The sequence below is a fragment of the Coregonus lavaretus genome, assembly GCF_964263955.1.
Source record: "Coregonus lavaretus genome assembly, chromosome: 38".
NCBI lineage: Eukaryota > Metazoa > Chordata > Actinopteri > Salmoniformes > Salmonidae > Coregonus > Coregonus lavaretus.
Window position 1 is genome coordinate 1522660 of NC_140025.1, and position 14880 is coordinate 1537539.

The 14880-nt window shown below is 45.0% G+C and overlaps 1 protein-coding gene across 1 annotated transcript; it reads right to left on the reverse strand.

The window, feature by feature from the left end:
- Window positions 1-421: 421 nt before the first annotated feature.
- LOC311112259 (ribose-phosphate pyrophosphokinase 2-like) lies at window positions 422-12092 on the reverse strand. Its single transcript, XM_084155310.1, has 7 exons — window positions 11812-12092; window positions 6761-6944; window positions 4487-4585; window positions 4125-4249; window positions 3628-3801; window positions 1197-1356; window positions 422-929 (listed from the first exon to the last, which is right to left on the reverse strand). Exons 1-7 carry the CDS (start codon window positions 11931-11933, stop codon window positions 837-839), a joined length of 957 nt encoding a protein of 318 aa, XP_084011436.1. The 5' UTR covers window positions 11934-12092; the 3' UTR covers window positions 422-836.
- Between the last annotated feature and the right edge of the window lie 2788 nt (window positions 12093-14880).

A 14880-nucleotide genomic window follows, 5' to 3' on the forward strand; every position in this document is an offset into this window, starting at 1 on the left:
TAGAAAGAGGTAAACATTATGTAGGTAGGTACCATGGAGAACTGATATGTCTACTGGTTAAACAAATACAGCCTCTGCTCTGGTTCATTCTGATAAAATGTTTTTGACTGTACTCCCACACTAACCAAATGTTGCTGGTTAAAGGAATGATCAGCTGTTAATGACTTAACAACCTTGGGTTGCATTGATTAGCACACACCGTAGCAAAATGTCTCGCAACAGAAAGTGAAGACAGGAATTTGTTATTGTACAGATAGTCCCTCACCGTTTGCTACCGTTTTGAGTCTAGTGAATAGGACCCTGGTATTTCGTAACGGGCGTGTATTGATGAAACAGAAAGGTGGTTAGCCTCTAAAACCACCGTGCAGATTCTCCACGGTGCGGGTTAGAACAGTCAGATAAATCAATAAGTGACATCACACAATGGAATGCTTTCATTTATAGTGAAATGGACAGAAAATGAGGAACAACAAACAGGAACATCGTTAGGCAATGGACCTTTGGTTAAAGTGACAGCCAGATCCCTTGGGTGGCAAGGCTGGCAAAGCATGTTATTGAAACAAACACAATAAGGAAGTCTTAACATGGTAATACGCATAAATAGAAAGTTGCTGGTCTCAAATAAGAGGTGATACTCTTTCTTGGGTCTCTACACGGACAATGGAGCCGGGAAAGTGGGCGTGGCCTTTAGGACTCGGTCACGCGTAATTGGCCCACACCCGCAGGGTTTAAGGACTTCCCCGAGGGCGTGGTGGCTGAAGGTGCGAGCTGATTGGACCGTGAGGAGAGAGAGACAGCCACCATTGGCCGTTGTGCCCTCTTCTCGTGGCTATCCTTTACAAGGGCACGTGGCTGAAGAGGTAGGACACCGACTCGCCGTTGTGGGTTCTCCTGATCGCCTCGGCCAGGATCATGGCTATATCTATGATCTGGTGGAGACCATAGAAATACAACATCATATACATCTCTATGGCAGACCGCCATCAACCAGTGCCTCAGGTCAGGTAACCTATAGGGCAACCAATCAATCCTGGTTGGAAGGGTTAGCTCTAACAACAACAGCAAGCTACAGTTATTTCGAGACATGGGAGTGGCAAAATGCTGCAAGTATCACAAAGGGATTCCTCAATCCTCATTGGCTAAAAGGTACCAGGACGTGTGAGTAAACAGGGAGTGCCTATCTGGACAGTGGGTACCTGAATCTTTGGGCACGACTTCATCTTCTCCTCCTGGGGGATGGTGTTGGTGACCACCACGGCCTCGAAGGGAGCGTCGTTGATGCGCGCGATGGCCGGACCGGAAAATATGCCGTGTGTGAGGATAGCATAGACCTTGATCGCACCGGCATCAATCAATCTAGAGAGAGATATTAGAGTTGTGTCATATAAAAAAATGTGACTAATATTAATACTGCATTTGAAGGTCGGATAAAATAAAGTGTGCGAGCAAAGTAGAAAAATAAAATGTGCATGAGTATCAAATAGAAGAGTGAATGTCCAAACAGTAAATAACAATATTATATATTTTTTGGTTGCAAAAAATAATTTTCAAGATAGTAAAACTTTAAAACTAAACATTTTCTCTCAGCCCCATGGCAAGATGTGTAGAATTTCAGGAAATGTTTGATGCAGAAAAAAAAACCTGACTTGATTTTGAGTCTCCACATCACTTCTCACCCTCTACACAATCTATGTCATTAAGTTTGATACAATGGTTCAGGTCAATAAACCATACTGTGATTTGATATCCATGGCTGCTCAACAGATGAGCCTCCATAGCAAGCATCTATGAATACTGACTTGCATTGAGACCACAAGCCAAACAGAAATAATCTACATCAAGGCCATGGTAAAGTAACGTAACTTTGGGAATATTAGTGTGTGTGTGTATATATATATATATATATATATATATATATATATATATATATACAGTGGGGAGAACAAGTATTTGATACACTGACGATTTTGCAGGTTTTCCTACTTACAAAGCATGTAGAGGTCTGTAATTTTTATCATAGGTACACTTCAACTGTGAGAGACGGAATCTATAACAAAAATCCAGAAAATCACATTGTATGATTTTTAAGTAATTAATTTGCATTTTATTGCATGACATAAATATTTGATCACCTACCAACCAGTAAGAATTCCGGCTCTCACAGACCTGTTAGTTTTTCTTTAAGAAGCCCTCCTGTTCTCCACTCATCACCTGTATTAACTGCACCTGTTTGAACTCGTTACCTGTATAAAAGACACCTGTCCACACACTCAATCAAACAGACTCCAACCTCTCCACAATGGCCAAGCCCAGAGAGCTGTGTAAGGACATCAGGGATACAATTGTAGACCTGCACAAGGCTGGGATGGGCTACAGGACAATAGGCAAGCAGCTTGGTGAGAAGGCAACAACTGTTGGCGCAATTATTAGAAAATGGAAGAAGTTCAAGATGACGGTCAATCACCCTCGGTCTGGGGCTCCATGCAAGATCTCACCTCGTGGGGCATCAATGATCATGAGGAAGGTGAGGGATCAGCCCAGAACTACACGGCAGGACCTGGTCAATGACCTGAAGAGAGCTGGGACCACAGTCTCAAAGAAAACCATTAGTAACACACTACGCCGTCATGGATTAAAATCCTGCAGCGCACGCAAGGTCCCCCTGCTCAAGCCAGCGCATGTTCAGGCCCATCTGAAGTTTGCCAATGACCATCTGGATGATCCAGAGAAGGAATGGGAGAAGGTCATGTGGTCTGATGAAACAAAAATAGAGCTTTTTGGTCTAAACTCCACTCGCCGTGTTTGGAGGAAGAAGAAGGATGAGTACAACCCCAAGAACACCATCCCAACCGTGAAGCATGGAGGTGGAAACATCATTCTTTGGGGATGCTTTACTGCAAAGGGGACAGGACGACTGCACCATATTGAGGGGAGGCTGGATGGGGCCATGTATTGCGAGATCTTGGCCAACAACCTCCTTCCCTCAGTAAGAGCATTGAAGATGGGTCGTGGCTGGGTCTTCCAGCATGACAACGACCCGAAACACACAACCAGGGCAACTAAGGAGTGGCTCCATAAGAAGCATCTCAAGGTCCTGGAGTGGCCTAGCCAGTCTCCAGACCTGAACCCAATAGAAAATCTTTGGAGGGAGCTGAAAGTCTGTATTGCCCAGCGACAACCCCGAAACCTGAAGGATCTGGAGAAGGTCTGTATGGAGGAGTGGGCCAAAATCCCTGCTGCAGTGTGTGCAAACCTGGTCAAGACCTACAGGAAACGTATGATCTCTGTAATTGCAAACAAAGGTTTCTGTACCAAATATTAAGTTCTGCTTTTCTGATGTATCAAATACTTATGTCATGCAATAAAATGCAAATTAATTACTTAAAAATCATACAATGTGATTTTCTGGATTTTTGTTTTAGATTCCGTCTCTCACAGTTGAAGTGTACCTATGATACAAATTACAGACCTCTACAAGCTTTGTAAGTAGGAAAACCTGCAAATTCGGCAGTGTATCAAATACTTGTTCTCCCCACTGTATATATATATATATATATATATATATATATATATATATATATATATATATATATATATATATATATATATATGGTTGCTGGGACTCACTTCTCGGCGGCTTTGCAGATGGTGCCGCAGGTGTCGGCCATGTCGTCGACCAGGATGGCCACGCGGTCCTTCACGTCTCCGACCAGGACCATGCGGTCCACCTCGTTGGCCTTCTTCCTCTCCTTGTGGATGAGGGCAAACTCCACGTTCAGACGGTCAGCGATGGAGGTCACTCTGGATCCAGGAAATTAAAACCAAGAGATATGAGACAGAGGGATAGGCATGACAGTGCCCAGCTGAAATAGCATCTCCATTCGCAAACCGAACCCCGTCGTTTAAATGTTTGAAAATAAACACATGACCTCCATAAGTCTAGCGGACCTCATCTCGAAGATGGACAAGTACAAAGAAACACAGATGGAAGGTTAAACACAATGGAGAGATGAACAGGTCCAAACATTTCTGACTTTCCCCATAGCTTTGCCATATTTTTGAAGACCTCAGGACCAGCCATATCTGGTTTTCACGTGACCCTGCCACATTGAATTGGTTATTACCGTTTGGCTCCTCCAGCGTCAGGGGACACGATGCAGCTGTTCTTCCACTCTGGAATGTTCTCCCGGATCCATTGGAGGACCGCGGGCTCTGCATAAAGGTTGTCCACGGCGATGTCGAAGAATCCCTACCGAGAGATCAGAAAAAGCTTCAAACATTTCCCCCTTTAACATAATATACAGACTAGTATTGTGCAAAAACATGCAGCGACAACTTCAGACTTCACTGCAATAACTAGGAAGGAGACAAATTGAGCAACTCCTACTAGCCGTTTCAATTCAATGTAACTTCATTTATCGGCAAGGGAAACTGCACCCTGCAATTGCATTGCTGTGACGGTGATGATGTGCCGACTGCTGCCTACCTGGATCTGCGAGGCGTGGAGGTCCATGGTGATGATGTGGTCGGCGCCGGCTACAGACAGCATGTTGGCCACCAGCTTGGCTGAGATAGGAGCGCGACTCTGGGACACAGAGGGAGTTACAGGCTCTTTCAGATGAAGCACCCAATTTCAATTATTCAGCGTGGCAACAATTGTAGTACTACAGTAACTGCCCTGGATTTAAATAACTAGTCAAGTCTAAATCCTCTGCTCTGTTGTCTTCCTTCACAAGGAACACAATCCAGGTCAGGTGACGGACAACAGAAGATGGTGATTGGCTACAGGTTTTCGCTTGTTCAACACAGACATCTCGGTCCTCTGTGGTTAATGCACACACAGCCCTATGTAACCAAACAGCAGCACAAGGTGACTGTTGAGATTGTGGTTTCAGGGGACAAATCACATGGCTCACTTCAACCCACAGTTTCCCTTATGTACAAGTTCAACTCTGGCAGGATGCTTGTTTCAACACCTATTTTGTTCTAAGTCACATTCCACAGTGCCATGAATTGATTTAAAATGCCTCAGGGAAAAGACAACAGTGATAGGCCTACATGTGGAATTAAACATCCATAATTTGGTATAAGCGAACACACCCGTCTAAATCCTTCTTGTATTAAACTTTGATTTACAAACATAAGTAGACCCTCTGTCTGAAATCTGTAATGTCCTGTTCTAGAACTTGTAGTTCTGCGTGTTTGTATAGGCTACAGATGTATTTCCCAACTCCAGTAGACCCTACAGCACACATTTTTGTTCTAGGCCCAGACAAGCACACCTGATTCAACTTGTCAACTAATCATCAAGCCCCCAATGAGTTGAATCAGGGTTTTGACTAGATGGGATGCCCCTAATGTCAGATGTGACTTTTCAAAGCAAGTTAGGAACATTAAATTAAGGTTAGGAAAAGGGTTAGCTAAAGTGCTCAAATTCTCCCCGACGTGACCTCGAATATGCAAGTTATGACATCATTTTGACATTAACAGGATCCCTTCTAGGCATGACCTTGTATCAGGTAAGTTAGTCTGGGGCTACAACAAAAATGTGTGCTGTAGGGGGTACACTGGAGGACTGGAGTAGGGAAACGCTGGGCTACTGTATGCCACTAGGTTAGAGGGGCCTTTGAGGTCTGGCATGTTACACCTTCATGTGAGAAAACATGATATGCTCCAAAACGTTAGAGGTCTCGTGCTTAGGGTCTCATGATAGTAACTGGTGCTTGATACACTGTCTTTGGGTTGATAGAGAGAAAGAGGAAGAAACAGTGGAATATAGGATAGGCCTCAGAACAACTGTGGCTTGCTACATGAGGAAACTCTGTTGTTTCTGTTACTTTATTAACTGGAACAGTGTGTGACAATCATTTACCAGATAAGCGGTGTGTGAACCTTTTCTCCCCTCTTGGAATGCTTGACGTCACCCTTGAGTTAAGTAAAATGAACTGTTAACGAGAATTAGGCTTAATTGTTGTCGGGTGATGAACCATACTCTAATTCAAACCTACAGCAATATTTGGTTGAGGCTGTATTTTTCCTATGGTTTTTGTGTAGTAACACAGAAGTTATTGGATGACATGCCTTCAAGTCTGTCTGGGGAAACCGTTCAATAGGAGAGATATACACACAGTATATGCTTCCTCGTGCACTACATACTGACCACCTAACGCTACATACTGACCACCTAACACTACATACTGACCACCTAACGCTACATACTGACCACCTAACGCTACATACTGACCACCTAACGCTACATACTGACCACCTAACGCTACATACTGACCACCTAACGCTACATACTGACCACCTAACGCTACATACTGACCACCTAACGCTACATACTGACCACCTAACACTACATACTGACCACCTAACGCTACATACTGACCACCTAACGCTACATACTGACCACCTAACACTACATACTGACCACCTAACACTATATACTGACCACCTAACGCTACATACTGACCACCTAACACTACATACTGACCACCTAACGCTACATACTGACCACCTAACGCTACATACTGACCACCTAACACTACATACTGACCACCTAACACTATATACTGACCACCTAACGCTACATACTGACCACCTAACACTACATACTGACCACCTAACGCTACATACTGACCACCTAACGCTACATACTGACCACCTAACACTACATACTGACCACCTAACAGAGGGAATCATAGTAGTGACTTCCTTGGGCCTGGGAGCAGCCCGGCGGGGGGGTAGGTAGGCTTACCTTGTCCTTTTTGTCCTGCCGGGCGTAGGGGAAGCAGGGGATGACGGCGGTGACGCGGGACGACGAGGCGATCTTGCACGCGTTGATCATGATCAGCAGCTCCATCAGGTTGTCGTTGATCTCGCCGCAGCCGCTCTGCACAATGTAGACGTCCTCGCCGCGCACGCTCTCCCCGATCTCCACGCTGACCAAGAGAAGAAGAAGCATCATTCATTTTAGTGTCATCTAAAGGAAAGGATGAAGCTCATCATTCTCACCACTGTCATGGAACCTCTGACCTCCACACTGAGGTAGAGAAGATCATCCATTCGTCCTCGTCACCCTACTCTTATAACTACGCTAGGCCTATAGCTCGTATACCCCGACAGAGAAGGCTGATCATAATCTTCTCACCATGGACATTTATCAAATAGGCCATCTCTCTCCCTCCAAGGTATGCTTAGAAAAAGGGCAACCGATACAGCACCCAATATCACTTTCTAACAACACAGTATCATAATTGCACGCCACAAGCGGAGGACTAATGGAGGTCTGGTGCAGTAAATTGGAGTGACCAGAATGAGCGTTATGTTGACAAACAAGCCTCACATGAGCACTCTCATTTGAAAGTGTGTGTGGAAAAGCAGACTTCCAAGAATCAGTACACACACACACCCCATCTCTCCACAAGTTGCAGGCATCAAAACAAGCAAAAAAAGAAAAGTGTGAAACATTCCAGACAGGACAACCCCTTTTCCCTGCCTCCGCTGGAGTCATGTGATCACATCTGACCAAGAAGGGCAATTAACGCAACAGCCGTTCTACCTCTCTGAACCACCCAGAAGAGGAGGCACGAGGGAACCTGGGTTCTATTTATAAGGGGAGACCGTAAGCCAGACGTGAGGAGACACGAGACCCACCGCGACTGCACAGACTTGGACTGTCCCCGAGCAAAAAATTATTGGTTAGACCGAGAGTCGGTTCTTTCGACCAATCAACATCTTTAAACGTGTATTTTTCCATATAAACACACCCTAAGTTTTAATGAAATCAACTATATGCACTGAGCTTGTCTGATGCTTTAAGCACACTGTTTGATGAAATAATTAAAACACAAATACACACAAGATAACCAGTTGGAAAAAACCTGTTCCTGACCCCTCTCCTCCTGCTGTCCTTCGCAGATTCTGCCGTAAAGCTCCTGAAGTTGCCGGTAATAGGCCTGGTTGTAACTATATTTGAGAAGGCCAAGTAAAAATGAAGAATTGTGTTGTTTAACCTGCAAACCAATTAAACGGCGCACTGATTGTTTCAGAACCACGGACAGCGACCACTATCCAACGCGGGAGAAAGCGCTCACTGACGATTCAGTTCAGCTCGTTGGAGAGCACTACTGCAGCAGCTGCTGTCAAGCGTATAAAACCTGTCAATGTTTTAGCATGCAACTAGAAAAACAAAATACTAATTTACTGTTTTCAAATGGTATGTCATATTCGTTGTCGAACTATGGTAATCAAACCGCTGTTTGCGTTCCACTTTTTTGGCGTCAATCCCTTTCTACAACTAAATGCTGCTATACTGCAAACTTTTTCAACATTGTCTTAAGTAGGCCTAAGAAGAGTATCAGGTATTGGCTGTGTGTACCGGTAAGTAAGACCGAAGCTACAATTAGGCTAATTTGCTTGTGCAGTCCACGGAGACAGGCGTGAATCAGGCAGGTGTCTCATGTGCCATAAAAATCTAAAATTGCGACCGCTCGACATAAAACCCCATTGGTCAACCAACAGCCTATCGACCAAATCAAATTGTATTTGCCACATGCGCCGAATACAACGTGTAGACCTTACAGTGAAATGCTTACTTACAAGCCCTTAACCAACAATGCAGTTGTAAGAAAATAAAATAGTGGTAAAATTTAAAGTAAAATTTTTAAATAGCAAATAATTAAAGAGTAGAAGTCAAATAAAATAACAGTAGGGAGGCGATATAGCCATAGTCGAGGTAATTGAGGTAATATGTACATGTGGGTAGAGTTAAAGTGACTATGCATAGATAATAAACAGAGTAGCAGCAGCGTAAACGAGCGGTTGGGGGAGGGGGTGCAATGCAAATAGTCCAGGTAGCCATGATTAGCTGTTCAGGAGTCCTATGGCTTGGGGGTAGAAGCTGTTAAGAATCATGTTGGACCTAGACGTGGCGCTCCGGTACCACTTGCCGTGCAGTAGCAGAGAGAACAGTCTATGACTAGGGTGGCTGGAGTCTTTGACAATTTTGAGGGCCTTCCTCTGACACCGCCTGGTATAGAGGTCCTGGATGGCAGGAAGCTTGGCCCCAGTGATGTACTGGGCCGTAAGCACTACCCTCTGTAGTGCCTTGCGGTCGGAGGCCGAGCAGTTGCCATACCAGGCGGTGATGCAACCAGTCAGGATGCTCTCGATGGTGCAGCTGTAGAACGTTTTGAGGATCTGAGGACCCATGCCAAATCTTTTCAGTCTCCTGAGGGGGAATAGGCTTTGTCGTGCGCTCTTCACGACTGTCTTGGTGTGTTTGGACCATGATAGTTTGTTGGTGATGTGGACACCAAGGAACTTGAAGCTCTCAACCTGTTCCACTACAGCCCCGTCGATAAGAATGGGGGCGTGTTCAGTCCTCTTTTTTCCCCCGTAGTCCACAATTATCTCCTTTGTCATGATCACGTTGAGGGAGAGGTTGTTATCCTGGCACCACACGGCCAGGTCTCTGACCTCCTCCCTATAGGCGGTCTCATCGTTGTCGGTGATCAGGCCTACCACTGTTGTGTCATCTGCAAACTTAATGATGGTGTTGGAATCGTGCCTGGCCATGCAGTCATGGGTGAACAGGGAGTACAGGAGGGGACTCAGCACGCATCCCTGAGGGGCCCTTGTGTTGAGGATCAGCGTGGCAGATGTGTTGTTACCTACCCTTACCACCTGGGGGCAGCCCATCAGGAAGCCCAAGATCCAGTTGCAGAGGGAGGTATTTAGTCCCAGGATCCTTAGCTTAGTGATGAGCTTTGAGGTCACTATAGAGTTGAACACTGAGCTGTAGTCAATGAATAGCATTCTCACGTAGGTGTTCCTCTTGTCCAGGTGGGAAAGGGCAGTGTGGAGTGCAATAGAGATTGCACCATCTGTGGATCTGTTGGGGCGGTATGCAAATTGGAGTGGTCTAGGTTTCTGGGATAATGGTGTTGATGTGAGCCATGACCAGCCTTTCAAAGCACTTCATGGCTACAGACGTGAGTGCTACGGGTCGCTAGTCATTTAGGCAGGTTATCTTAGCGTTCTTGGGCACAGGGACTATGGTGGTCTGCTTGAAACATGTTGGTCTTACAGACTCAGTCAGGGACATGTTGAAAATGTGACAGGCTGGCACTGGCAGTATGGGATTATGGAGAGTACATTCAATTGTTTCTTCGTCATCTTGCTACGTAGTTATCTAGCTGTGGGACACTGCACTAACACGGCAGTTAACAAAAACAGCTGTTTCATAGAAACGAGCTAATCTGTTGTGATTTAATTTTAATGTCTATAACGTTATTAGCTACAGTGGTTAGCTAGCTTAGAAAAGTATTTACTGTTGTGTGCATTGCGTCTGTGCACTTAGCTAGCTACCATCCCATAGCCTACATTGCATATGAAGTGTGACTGGCTCATCCATGAATGTACGGAGAAAATGCCAGTTTTTTCCTTTTTTGTTAGCTCCCTGACGTGGGTGTTTGTACTCTCTGATTGGCTCAAAGTCAAATTGTGGGCCACTGACAAGCATTGCGATTCTACAAGTAGAATCAGTAGGTTTGTCGCTACAGGGCCCGCTTTTGTTCTTGCAAGAGAAGGAACGGCCTCCCACTGTGATAAGTACCTATTAGCAGTGAGATTCTCGGTGTGTTTCATGCTTAATACTATGTCCTTGCCTCCCCTTTTCGTCCTTGCAAGGAAGACATCCCACAATAATATCTTATTTATCAGTGTCCTTGTACACTCACTCCCACTATCAGGCCACATTTTCTCCAAAAGTATCCATAAATTCTAAAGCAGATTATTGTATTAATATAGCTGACAAAGACCCACTATTGCACATAGGGGACAAGTAATGTAGCTAGGCTAAATCAATAGAAGACCTTAGCTCACCTTGGTGCATGGGGCAGTGCAGTGAACTGGCTCACACACATTGCATCATATTGCAAGTATTGTAAAGTCTACATGCACCAGTGCAGGTTTATGGAGCTACTATCTCTACTGAACAATTAGGTCAACTTGCTTACTAGCTGGACATGAACCCAGATTAAGTGCATTACATCATTTTGGCTGAGATGGAACCAGGGGTGGCAGCATGGCAAAGAAATATAGGAACAATTCAGATAAGAACAATTATGTATAATTAAAATAATGTATACATTCTTATTTAACATTTTTGTCATTTTAGCAGAGGCTCTTATACAGATCGTCTTACAGGTGCAATTAGGGCCCATCGACCGAATTTTCACCTAGTCTGTTCAGGGATTCGAACCGGCGACTGTTCGGTTACTGGCCCAACCCTCTTAACCACTAGGCTACCTGCAGAGTTATCACTCAGTTATTTTCATGACATTTATATCTGCAACATTTCAAGACGTTTGCCTACTGAACGTGGCTTGGTTCTCGGTTGCTGCACTAGTTGGTTCTGTTTACCCGAACTATGTTGGCTATTATCAAGTCACGTGAGTCTTTTCACAAACTAGCGAGTTAGCTAGCATGGAGTATCTTGCAAAGTTACGACTCAACAATCAAAACTTGCACGCGGGACCGTAGGATTACATAAGAACTAGCTATAACTGACTAGCCAATTTAGGTATTGATGTAATACCGTTAGCAAGCTAACGGTATTAAGTGTCGTTAGCATAGTTGGCAAACTTACTACTCCTGCGCACATGTGCATGCATGACCCAGGCTGCAGTAAGTTAACGTCCAGCACCAGCTAGCTTGCTAGGCTAGCTCAGCTAACGCAACTGTAAGTTAACTAAACATGTATTTATCAAAAGACGGACGAGAAATGCGTAAAAATAGACCTACCATGTTTCTTGGTTGGAGAATTTTTTCGTTATCACTTTCCCCAATTCCAGTCCGAGGCGATCAGCCACTTTTTGTGACAGGTCTTGGTGGGAGCTCCCGCTGAAAAGCACGATGTTCGGCATGTCCGAAATATTTCTGTGTAATTTGAGAGTAGGAGATTTTGGATGCAACAATTATCCCCCAAGGGGCGAGTTAGCTAACAAGTTAACTTGTTATCGCTGTAGCTCACGCATAGCAGCTCAGCACGAGAGGAGACCTAAAACTGAAAAGGAAGTGAAAATCTTGTTTGCATGGAAGAGCGGAAGTGCTACTTCCTAATTTTTCTTCTCCTTCTTCTTCTTTGGGATCGTGTTGGAGGATCGCATCCGATTTCAGGTGCACACACTGCCACCTACTGTACTGGGGTGTGAGGCTATTCACGGCCTACCTACATTACATTATTTGTGATACGGTACTATACAATTGGGGAAAAGGAACAATTACCCTGCCAACTATTAGCCCTCTCAATTTTAAAAATAACAAAAACACCATCCCATTCCACTATTTACCCTATCTAATCCTACTCCAGACCAACGGTCTGGGAGGACAGAAAACTACCACTTAACACCCCCTGCAACTGTTCTGTGGGGGCCAGTATGAAAAATGTATGCACTCACTAACTGTAAGTCGCTCTGGATAAGAGCATCTGCTAAATGACTAAAATGTAAAAATGTAAATCCTCGCAAACTCAAGTATTTCTGTGCGGCTGCCATCCTCTTCCTCATTGGACAAAATCGATGAACGTCCCAAGGATCCCGGATAGCACTAACCCCAACGTTATTGGTGCATCAATGATTTTCATTTAGCCTATGGGTTTTTACTTACCATAGCTCAATGGTTTTTACTGTAACTGTAACCAGAGCTAATCATAGGGGACTATGATTGTTACAGCACAACAGTGGTGAGACACATCTCAAATCAAAAAATAATAATATTTGCCACATGCGCCGAATACAACAGGTGTAGACATTACCGTGAAATGCTCTTAACCAACAATGCATTTATTTCTTAATAAAAAAGTACAATAAAACAACAACAACAAAAAAGTGTTGAGAAAAAAAGAGCAGAAAGTAAAATAAAATAACAGTAGGGAGGCTATATACAGAGGGGTACCGGTGCAGAGTCAATGTGCGGAGGCACCGGCTAGTTGAGATAGTTGAGGTAATATGTACATGTGGGTAGAGTTAAAGTACTATGCATAAATAATTAACAGAATAGCAGCAGCGTAAAAAAGATGGGGTGGGGGTGCAAATAGTCTGGGTAGCCATGATTAGCTGTTCAGGAGTTTTATGGCTTGGGGGTAGAAGCTGTTGAGAATCCTTTTGGACCTAGACTTGACACTCCGGTACTGCTTGCCGTGCAATAGCAGAGAGAACAGTCTATGACTAGGGTGGCTGGAGTCTTTGACAATTTTGAGGGCCTTCCTCTGACACTGCCTGGTATAGAGGTCCTGGATGGCAGGAAGCTTGGCCCCAGTGATGTACTGGGCCGTACACACTACCCTCTGTAGTGCCTTGCGGTCGGAGGCCGAGCAGTTGCCATACCAGGCGGTGATGCAACCAGTCAGGATGCTCTCGATGGTGCAGCTGTAGAGCTTTTGAAGATCTGAGGACCCATGCCAAATCTTTTCAGTCTCCTGAGGGGGAATAGGCTTTGTCGTGCCCTCTTCACGACTGTCTTGGTGTGTTTGGACCATGATAGTTCGTTGGTGATGTGGACACCAAGGAACTTGAAGCTCTCAACCTGTTCCACTACAGCCCTGTCGATGAGAATGGGGGCATGCTCAGTCCTCTTTTTTTCTCTGTAGTCCACAATCATCTCCTTTGTCTTGGTCACGTTGAGGGAGAGGTTGTTATCCTGGCACCACACGGCCAGGTCTCTGACCTCCTCCCTATAGGCTGTCTCATCATTGTCAGTGATCAGGCCTACCACTTTTGTGTCGTCTGCAAACTTAATGATGGTGTTGGAGTCGTGCCTGGCCATGCAGTCATGGGTGAACAGGGAGTACAGGAGGGGACTGAGCACGCACCCCTGAGGGGCCCCGTGTTGAGGATCAGCATGGCAGATGTGTTGTTACCTACCCTTACCACCTGGGGGCGGCCCGTCAGGAAGTCCAGGATCCAGTTGCAGAGGGAGGTGTTTAGTCCCAGGATCCTTAGCTTAGTGATGAGCTTTGAGGGCACTATGGTGTTGAATGCTGAGCTGTAGTCAATGAATAGCATTCTCACGTAGGTGTTCCTCTTGTCCAGGTGGGAAAGAGCAGTGTGGAGTGCAATAGAGATTGCATCGTCTGTGGATTTGTTGGGGCGGTATGCAAATTGGAGTGGGTCTAGTGTTTCTGGGATAATGGTGTTGATGTGAGCCATGACCAGCCTTTCAAAGCACTTCATGGCTACAGATGTCGGTGCTACGGGTCGGTAGTCATTTAGGCAGGTTATCTTAGTGTTCTTGGGCACAGGGACTATGGTGGTCTGTTTGAAACATGTTGGTCTTACAGACTCAGTCAGGGACATGTTGAAAACTTTTAAGCGGCCTTGTGAATGTTGACCTGCTTAAAAGTCTTACTCACATCGGCTATGGAGAGCGTGATCACAGAGTCATCCGGAACAGCTGGTGCTCTCATGCATGCTTCAGTGTTGCTTGCCTCGAAGCGAGCATAGAAGTGGTTTAGCTCGTCTGGTAGGCTTGTGTCACTGGGCAGCTCGCGGCTGTGCTTTGTAGTCTGTAATAGTTTTCAAGCCCTGCCACATCCGACGAGCGTCAGAGCCGGTGTAGTACGATTCAATCTTAGTCCTGTATTGACTCTTTGCCTGTTTGATGGTTCGTCGGAGGGCATAGCGGGATCTGACAACAATGTAGTGTGGAATGTGTCTTTCAGCCTATTGTTCATTTTGCAGATCACAATAATGCTAGTAGGCCTAATAGTACAACATGTTAGACCTAGGTTCTACTGATTGTGATTTTCCTGTCTCCTTATGAGAATATTACTGTTCAGTACAACCAACAATAGAGCATTTGGTAAAGTTATGG

Excerpts from the sequence above, each read along its gene's own strand:
- LOC311112259 (XM_084155310.1), bottom strand. The coding sequence starts at position 11,933 with ATGCCGAACATCGTGCTTTTCAGCGGGAGCTCCCACCAAGACCTGTCA. Across the intron at positions 1,357-3,627 it reads ATCTGCAAAGCCGCCGAGAA|ATTGATTGATGCCGGTGCGA; the intron begins GTGAGTCCCAGC and ends ATCTCTCTCTAG. Across the intron at positions 930-1,196 it reads AGTCGTGCCCAAAGATTCAG|ATCATAGATATAGCCATGAT; the intron begins GTACCCACTGTC and ends GGTCTCCACCAG.